A 9,501-nucleotide genomic window follows, 5' to 3' on the forward strand; every position below is an offset into this window, starting at 1 on the left:
CCAAACCAGTCTGAGATTCTGTGAACAGGACAGGAAGCTTCTCCAGCAGTTCGCTGGGCCTCGTCACTCAGGAAAGGAAGTGGTAGCTGGGAGCCTTCAATTCTGGCCTGAAACCTCTGACTTGGCTTCACCAAAACCCCTTGGTGTTTGGACTGTGCCGATAAAAGGAGGAGGGAGCTGGAGGTGGAGTCTCGATTGTGTTTTCTTGCTTGAAAAGGTGCTAAGCTCATGTTCTTCTTCCTGGCCTTGCCTCCCAGATGGTGGGAATTGGAACATCGGATGTGAATCTGGACAAGTACCGCCACACCTTCTGCAGCCTTCTGGGCAAGGACGAGGACAGCTGGGGACTCTCCTACACAGGTAATGCGGGCAGAGCGGTGGCAGAGGGCAGGATGGCCGGAAGGGCAGCAGTGGCATAAGTGTTGCCCTAAGGAGTTGATAATTAAATGGTCTGAATGGGATTGAGACCAAAAAGGCCACCAGACCCGAGAGTCCCTTCGTTGTTGGCAACTGGAGTGGCTGCCTGCAGCTCTTGAAGCATCTTGCCTTGCCTGCATTTGGCAGACCCCTTAGAACCTCCAGGGCAGCTGGGCTGCCAGTCACTAAGGGGGAGTTTCAGTGCTGCTGCCTGCACTCTGCTGTTACAAACCCTCGAGTTTCCCCTTTTCATTACCTGCTCCGGGGTGGGAGGGCAGGGATCAGGCAACGGAGGGACCTTCTAGGCACAGAGTGAGGCTGCACCAGCGGGAACTTGCAGTGTTGGGATGAATTCATGGAACGCAGGCTTTCCACTGAAGGCCAGTTGGTTTGTTTTCAGGACTACTGCATCACAAAGGAGACAAAACAAACTTCTCTTCGAGGTTTGGCCAAGGATCCATCATTGGGGTGCATTTGGACACGTGGCACGGGACACTCACGTTCTTCAAAAACCGCAAGTGCATAGGTAAGAGCCAGGGCAGCCACAATGGCCCGCAGGCAGCGCGCCACGCAGCTTTGTCTGAACCCTGTCTGGCTGCTGGAGAAAACGCCGGCCAAGGGTTAGGCCAATGCGTGATGTGAGCAGGAGGAAGGTTACATTTGTTGATTGGGATTCCAAGAGGCTGTTTTCCAAGCACTTTCCAACAGTTAATGGGTTCAGGGTAGCCGAGAGGAGCGAGGTGACTGTGTCAGAACTAATGTGACCCCCCCCTTGATGCTGTCCCTGGCAGGGGTTGCTGCTACGAAGCTGCAGAACAAGAAGTTTTACCCCATGGTGTGCTCGACGGCAGCCAAGAGCAGCATGAAGGTGATCCGCTCCTGCGCCAGCTGCACGTCCCTCCAGTATCTCTGCTGCTTCCGCCTGCGCCAGCTCCTGCCCGACTACGTGGACACGCTGGAGGTGCTGCCGTTGCCGCCAGGACTCAAGCAGGTGCTACACAACAAACTGGGGTGGGTCTTGAGCATGAACTATAGCACATCGAAGCCTTCCTCCTCCTCATCAGGAAGCGACTCAGACAGCTCCTGTGGCTCCGACGCAGAGGCCTGCCAAAGGAAGAGGTGCAGGAGGACATAATATCTCTGCAGACAAACTGCTGTGAGGGAGTTTGGTTTTGCGCTGCCGTCTGCAAGGGCCGTCCAGGCCTGATGCACCTCTCTCTTCATGGGGACTTCCACTGCTACGTTTGGGAAGATTTCTCTTACTCCAGTGGAAATCTTTAGCCTGAGCATCCATCCCATGCATTGAACAGACCTGTAGGCTTACAGAGGTCCCAGCTCAGTGAAACAGGTAGGCTGCAGCCCCGTTTCCGAGCTTCATCTCCTGACTTGCTGTCAAAGCTGTCACCTCTTCCTGAAGGATCCCTCTTTGCAGAGACAAGATTGAAGGTGGCCTCCCGTTTTCAAAGCACTCTAGACTATGATAACAGACTTGACTCGTCAAAAAGCAAGAATGAAAGATCAGTCCCCTCCTCCCACCTCTTGCGTGTAGGTTTGGTATCTGCGATGAACTGGTCACACTGTGAGGCACTATCGAGCAGCAGCACGTAGGGGAACGGGCTCACAGCTCGGTGCTGTGAAGGAGCAGTTACGTGCACGGGTTGAGCTGTTGGTGATCTTTTTCGAGCCCCTGATGACTCTTAATTGCTTTGCATGTTGGCTCCTGCTGCTTCTCCTATATCGAAGACTGTATTAAACTGTAATAATAAAAGTAGAAACTGTTACTTGTTTCTCTTATGGCCACTGAAGGCAGGAATCTGAAGGCGTTGTTTGTCAAGAACAGCCGTGTTAGGAGGGCTCCCAGTCTGGTTTGTCAGATGCAGAGACGACCTTGCCTCTGCCCCAGGAAGGGTTCTTGCGCTTCTCGCTGTAACACCAGCCTGGCTGGGATGGATCCTCCACAGAGTGCTGGAAGGAGTCCTGACAGGTTACACTGGGACAAACAAACCCAACCCCCCATCCCAGAGCCTGAGAACCGGTGTGGTGTCTGTGCCCAGAACAGCCCCTCCTCACGACTTCTTGGTCGTGCCAAGGGGAAACGGTGGGTTAGAGCCTGGGCCAGCGACTGATGCTGCAGTGGCCTGGTACCGCTGCCAGCAAACGGCAGGCAGGAGAGCCTGCCTGCACTTGCGCATCCGAGCTACCCTTGGATTTGGGGCAGGAGAGAGGAGGGGAAAGCGCTTCAGCTGCTCCTTGGAGGTGAGGACACGAGCGCTGGCTGGGAACAAACCACAGCAAGAGGAGGGCTTGAGTTCTTCGGCAGCTCTCGCTGCCCCGCTTGCATCGTGCTGTGAGACAGGCTGGCTCCGGGGACCAGCCCAGAGCCGATCCGGGTTCAACGGCTATGTTTGGCACCTCCACTTCCTCCTGCCCCTCGATGCTGAAGCAGCACGCAGGCAGGGATGGGAGAGGCACGGTTCCATGTGCTCATGGCAGCAGAACCACGCAGGGTCTGCCACTCCCATGGGACTGGAAGCTCTAGCCGCTGCCTCCCCCCTGCTCCTTTCACAGCCCCTCAAAGGCTCCGGTAGAGCTTTTTGCACCATGCGCGTTTACACCCCGTGACTTCCCTTCCCACGTCCCCAGTCTGTAAGCGAAGCTCTTGCTTCTCTGGTGTCCGGCGTTGAGTGAGACCCTTAACGAAGCAGGACGGGCTCTGTCCATGTGCTGCAGCCAAACAGCCTTGCTGGCTGCACCTGCCCAGGAGCTAACGTGGGTATTGGCAGAGGGAGGCAGGAGGGTCACTGGCGAGGACGGTGCCCGCCTGCTCTGCAGCACCAGTTGCCGTTGCTTTGAGCCAGTGAGCTGTGGTTCATGGGAGGAAGCTCAGGGCTTTCTGTGTTACTGTGGAAGGCCCCAGTTAGCATTCCCAAAACCTTGGGAACTTGGGAAAAAGAGAATCCCATCCTAACCCATTATTTCCCATGGAGTTTTCTGGAGCTTATCTGGCATTTCCTCATGTTGGGAGTTCAGTCAAGTGGCTGTCTCAGTGGAGCAGCTGATCCTGTGCTGCTCAGGGACCCAACACTAACACATCCAGCCCATTCCAAACGTTCCTTAGCTCTCTTAGGAGACAACCAGCTTTCCAGCCAGTGGGATACAAAGCTGGGGCAGCTAAAAGAGGAAAGGAGAGCCAAGAGGCCAAAGAAAGCATCTGTAACAAGACATTTATTGATGTGCAAGTCTCTGTTCTGAAGCCGAATCAGCTGCTTCCCCTGGCTGGGCTCCCAGCAGTGCTGCCATGCCAGCAGCTCAGCCACTGCCCAGCCTTGGCTGACCGACAGCCCGCGGTCCCTCTACGTGCTCAGGTCCAGGACAAGGTCGGGGTCGGTGGATACCATGAAGAGGTAGATGCGGCGGGATAAGTCTGGCCCAACGCGGCGGTCCTTGCCACTGACGTCCGATTTGACCAGGATGTCACTCAGCAGGAGTCGTTTTTCATCTTCTGTGCTGCACTCTTCGTAGGCCTTTGAGCACACAAGAGAAGGAAGCAGTTAGCACAGATGCTCTAAGAGAAGACTAATCTTCCCTGCAAGGTTCAATCCTGTCATTACAGTGAAGATCCAGGACTGAGCCTTCATCCAAACATACCAGGATCAGGGGATAAAGCTCAGAAGAAACAAGATCTGTCACTTGCAAACAGACTTCACACACAGAGTTGTGTGTTGCCCCTCCAGTATAGAGTAAGAGAGCTGTGAAGCCACTTCTTCTGAAGAAGCTATGCTAGAGACCTAAAGTCCAGGGGAAGAAAAAGGAAAGTATTTGACTACATGAGACTTTTTAAAAGTTCTGTCACAGTTCCTGATCTAATGGAAAGAGTTTGTGATTAATGCTCACAAAGACAAGCACTTGCTGATAAAAACGTGACTTTGTAAATTGGCTGAACTGCAGTCAGAACAGTCAGGCAGCACCCTAATCTAATCCTGCTCCCCCAACACCTCTCTGAGCCAGTCTTGCTAGGGAAGCTGCAGGAAGCTAGGGAGAGGGAGAATTTAGTGAGCTAAATCAACTCCCTGAGGGATGAGATGACAGAAGAGCAAGGTATGCCACTGGTAAGCAGCGAGAGAGCTCATGTGTCCTGTGGAAATCCCTCACAACCCGTAGGGGTGACGTTTTCTGCTTGATGTACAGCTGTCAGCTCAGGGGCTGAACAGCAGCCCCCTGAGACATCACCCATTTCAGACAGGACAGACCACGTGGGCCAAGGGCAGCGGGATGAACGCAGCCGGCCCTCAGCTGGGGTGGGCAACCAAACGTGTCGCCAAGCAAAAATGCAAAGACGCTTTGGGCAGGACCTGCAAGGTGAGACCAAGGCAGAGAGCGGCCTGGAAGGGCTAAGAGGAAGGGTAAGCTACGGTGAAACAAAGCTATGGTTCAAGTCACACACCCATCTGAGACAAGCCTTGCCTTTCTGGAGGGCTGACTTCACGCTCATGGCTTGTTTGCTGCACCAACAGGGACCTTCAAGCGAGCGGCACTCCTCCCTGCCCCCATCCTCCAAGCTGTTAACAGGACACCGAGGGGTTTGAGGCCTTACCTGTAACAGGAGGCGTGGGGAGGGATACGCTTCCGCTATAGCTGCTGCCGTTGCAGGGCTGACTCTGTTAAACTGCTGGATTTGTCTCTTCCACACCTGCCAGAGTCCTGTGCCGTCCTTCTCCACTCGCACCCCGCTGGCCCAGGCCCCGGCAGGGCAGAAAGGCAACTCCTGCTGTGACTCCAGCTGTCTCCTGCAGAAGGACAGGCTGCTGAGAGCAAGATCTGGGGCCGGTGTGTGCACTGAGCGGAGGCCTGCACACCCCAGACGCTGCAGCCTTCCTTGAGCATTACACAGTGGGCTTCCTTCTAAAACCTTTTTCTGCCCAGGACTAATATTTTCTTTCCTTCCCTGGAAAGGTCCAGAACACCTTGGTGAAAAGGTTTGCCTAAGGCTGTCATTTTTCCTCCTTTCCTAGTGCCGAATCACACTGCGTTCACCACGAGAGCAGAGGCTTTTCATTACCACAGAGACTGAAAACGATCTTGAGACACACCTAGCCCAGGCTCTTCACCGATGGCATCAAGGACAGGCTGGCAGCCAGTGACAGATGTTCCTGTAACTTCCACTGAGGTTTCCCAAAGCTCTGGGCTTGGGACGTGACCGAGTCCAGCGCCACGACTCACTTGTACGGACGTTTTGCTATTGCCTTCGTCAGCGCAGAGACATGCTGGCCGAATTCCTGCCACGTGTCTAGGAACAGCACGTCGATGTTACCCCACAGCTGCAGCACCACCAGCGCCTGGAGGAGAAGCAACAAAGGGGAAACACGTAACACACCAAACAATGGGACAGAGATGGGCTCAGCAGGGCCAGCCATGAGCCAGGACGGCCCAAGGCCCTCGCAGCCCCTCGGCTAGTAGCCCCCTGGCCACCAAGGATACCCAGTGACAGGAGCAAGGAAAGCATACGGCAGGACACATCCCTTGGCAGGATGAAGCTGGGCTGTGGCTGGAAGGGGAGGGAGGCTGGGCTGCCTGCATTAGCTCTATTTACACAGTGCTGCAGTAAAGCCCGCTCATCCTTCTTAGTTCCCCATAAGCCAGAGTCATAACCCCCTTCGAGGCATACTCAGACAGGGCAGGAATTTACTTCAAGAGACATCAAGCAGGGGTTTAGATGGTACGTGACCTAGTTTCTGACTGCTGTGGCATCAGAGGGAGCATTCCGGCTCTGCTGTGGGACACAGGCTCTGCAAGACTGAGACCTGAGTGAGACCCAACAGCTCTTTTCACAGCTAACGGGGCAGTTCTTGGTGGGGCTGGGGAGGTGAGGCTGGATCAACTCTGACCCAGGACCTCAGGAACAAGAGACTCCAGACCATGCCTCCTCCTCAATCCCATCTCCTCCCATCCTTCACGATGCACGCGAATGCAACCTGATCCAAGCCAGCCACCCTGGCAACGCATTCCTTGCACACACGAGCTCACCAGTGGGGGAGCCTTTCCTGCACAGCCCAACCTCAAGTAACATAAAAATTCAAGGAGTGTAAGAAGTTTTACCTCCAGAATCTCCTCCTGAGTCATAGCCAGCTCTGGGCCAGGCTGGGACCTGGGACTCTGCTTGCCAGGGCTCAGTGCCTGCTGCCTGCCCTGCTCCTGGTTACACCTGTGAGCAAGACAAGACACGCTGCTCACACACAAAATTTACACATTCACACCTCAGGGCTGCTGTCTGATAAAGAGGAAAAGGCCAGACCTAACCCACCCACACCTGCTACCTCCCAGTCTGATGTGATGCTGAAGACAAAGGTGTTGAGCCACTGTGTTCCTATGGTGGCAAAACTCTACAGGCCACAGCTGGGGTTTTTTAATTTGTAACACTTGGTAAAATTCATCCTCATGCACTTAAGGGAGAAAGAGCCCAGGAGGTGATGAGACATGAGTTCTCCCTGGGACATACTCCAGACAGGACAGAGAGAGCTACTGTAGCTTCGTCTAGGCAGGGAGCTCTGGAAGTGATCACACCATCACCACGGAGCAGAGACCTCTGCCCTGCACGTACGTGGACAGGAAGGACCCAGATACTGGGAGCAGCATACGAATGAGATATTCAGGGGACAAGAACAGGGCTCCAGGCATGGAACATGTCCCCCTGCTTTGTGAGCTGCACACAGAGCTGGGAACAGAAGGGCAGTTCCTCAGCTCTCCCGCATCACTGCGGCCCTCCGCCTGGGCTACAGGGAGAAGTCTTACCTGTGAGCCCCTTCTGGCTAGCAGATCTGCAGGGGCTGCTACAAAACACCCTCAAGACTGCAAACCCCAAGCCCTGGCCCTCACAAACATGGACTGTGTTATTCACTGGCAGCAAGCATCAGCAGATCAACCCCAATCGTGTCCCCCCTGCAGACACGCTGACCTCCACCCACCGCAAGCTTCCCCCACATACCTGTAGGCATCCAGCCCGATGACGGCCAGGCTGTAGGTTTTGGTGGAGGAGCCCTCCACGCCGGCCAAAGGCAACACTTGGTTCAGGTCAGGCTGACTCGCCGATGGGGCGTTGACAAAACTCTAAAGGAAGACATACCACAGCCAAGTCTGCAGCAGCCTTCCTTTCCCAAACACCCCCCACCATCTCTGGCAAGACAGCAGGGCCTTCCGAGGCGTATCTGATCAGTGGGAACAGGCAGGAGCCAGCCTCAGACTGCAGCCAGGAGTGCTGCCTTTGGGCACGCACCGCATGCCGCTTCTGCCAATATCCCGCTGCTGCTTCTGGCTCACCTTTTTCCCTGGAGCGTTAGCACTGTTCTCCTCACAGACACTGCCTATCCTAGCCTGCCATTCTCTAGCCTTGGATGGGGCTGGATATACTGGGAACTTCTCAGGGCAGAAGCACAGGCTGCCTAGACAGGTATAAATAAAATGTTGTAGGACTGCACACAAATGAGAACTAACACAGATCTCTCCACTTCGAAATGCAGGTGTTTCCAAGGGCGTTCCACTCTGAATGTTGCTTTCAAGCACATTTTTTTATGGGCTCCATAAGAATGGAAAAGCTAAATGCAAGAAAGGCAAGTCTAGCCTGCCCAGTTCCCCTCTAAGGCAAGCAGCATCCTCTCCCGGTGTTAACGGCAGGTTCCCGCGTACCATCCCTGAAGCCCTCCTGCTGTAGCTTCTCCCATGTGTTATCTCCTCTCAAACCACCACTGTCTGTAACACAACTTTGTTTTGGGGTGGAGCAGGGGCAGTTTTGAACGAACCCTCCCTCCTCTTCCATGTTCACCTGGCAAAGTGACTGCTGTAGAGCACTTTGTATGGGTCTGGCTCAGAGATCTGTATCACCTGGGATAGGGAAAAGAGGTGCTGGAGAAAATCTTCCGGCTCTACCAACACCAACACCTCTTTCTCCTCTTCAGTCTTCACCACGGGGCCATCCTGAAGAAGATGAAATAATTTCCAACACAAGCAGGGGTGCAGCATGAAAGCAGACAGTGAGTCTTCACTGGCGCAGAGCCCACCCTGTAAGAGGCACCAACACTCACAAGGCTCTGTCAGCACTAGGCTGCTGAAAGACCTAAAAGGTACAAACCCTGCCCAGACAAGCAGATCACGGCCGGTGCGAAGGCAGGCCGGCGAGCAAGGAGTGACAACTGCAGAAGCTGCCAAGTAGGATGAAAGGACACAAAACGGCCTCGCCTGCACCGCACACTATTAGTTGCCCACGCTGTCTGCACCTACGTTATCCCCAGACTATTCTATGACTACAGTATCTGTAGTGTTTTATCCAGCAACAGCAGAAGTGGCGTTCTGCCTCTGCCTGAAACTCCTGGAGCGGGGGTGATCACGAGGACAGCCACCTCAGCCTCCACTACCACACGGTTTTACACAGAGCCTTCCGAAACCAAACGAACCATGCTGGGTACCAGAAGGTACCTGCCCTTACAGGTTCTCAGCGAGCAGGGTTCAAAAAGCAATCACTGGGCTTTCCAAACGAGAGGCCCTGCAGCAAATCTGCCCAGCCTCTTGCAGACGGGTGGCTGTTGCCTGTGGTAGCATGCCACGCACTGCATCAGGGCTGGGAATGCTGCTGAGTACACCAGTAAAACCTCTCACTCCTGGTGGTCTCATTCTTGCTTCCTACGAGCTCCCTGGGCTCACGCTAGACACACGACTGCCTAAACCAGCAAGATGCAGATGTTTAAAAGACATTGGCTTTGGAATTAGCTGTGTGACAATCAGACACAGCTCCATCCCCCAAGCTAACTGGTCACCAGTAATCTGCGTTTCTGAGGCCTAGAGAGGCAATGCAAAGCTTTTTCCCCACAGCACATCGGTTGCCCGTTTAAATGTACAGAGAAGATGAGAAGGACTCACTGGAGTAGACAGAGTGTTTGGCGTGTTTCTCCTCCAGGTTATGCTGCAGGGAATTGCCTGAGGCTCAAAAGAGTATTTACAGTCCAAGGAACTTAAAACCTTCACCCAAGCATCTGAGCTAGGATCTTTGAGGAGACCTGTGGAGGGGGACAGGACAATCCTCATGTGAGGGAAAGA

General features: G+C 54.3%; 2 protein-coding genes across 2 annotated transcripts; one reads left to right on the plus strand and one right to left on the minus strand.

Moving 5' to 3' along the window:
* Positions 1-257: 257 nt before the first annotated feature.
* LOC104515245 (SPRY domain-containing SOCS box protein 3-like) lies at positions 258-1,827 on the plus strand (the record flags this gene model as incomplete). The annotated part of the gene is made up of 3 exons (XM_010159153.1): positions 258-360; positions 818-943; positions 1,209-1,827. Coding segments are annotated over 3 exons (573 nt in total), but the record flags the coding sequence as incomplete, so codon positions are not given.
* A 1,943-nt stretch (positions 1,828-3,770) lies between these two features.
* Positions 3,771-9,461, minus strand: EME2 (essential meiotic structure-specific endonuclease subunit 2; the record flags this gene model as incomplete). The annotated part of the gene is made up of 7 exons (XM_010159154.1): positions 3,771-3,941; positions 5,012-5,204; positions 5,638-5,753; positions 6,514-6,619; positions 7,400-7,521; positions 8,293-8,385; positions 9,325-9,461. Coding segments are annotated over 7 exons (938 nt in total), but the record flags the coding sequence as incomplete, so codon positions are not given.
* Between the last annotated feature and the right edge of the window lie 40 nt (positions 9,462-9,501).

The sequence above is a fragment of the Eurypyga helias genome, unplaced genomic scaffold, assembly GCF_000690775.1.
Source record: "Eurypyga helias isolate BGI_N326 unplaced genomic scaffold, ASM69077v1 scaffold4659, whole genome shotgun sequence".
Lineage (NCBI taxonomy): Eukaryota > Metazoa > Chordata > Aves > Eurypygiformes > Eurypygidae > Eurypyga > Eurypyga helias.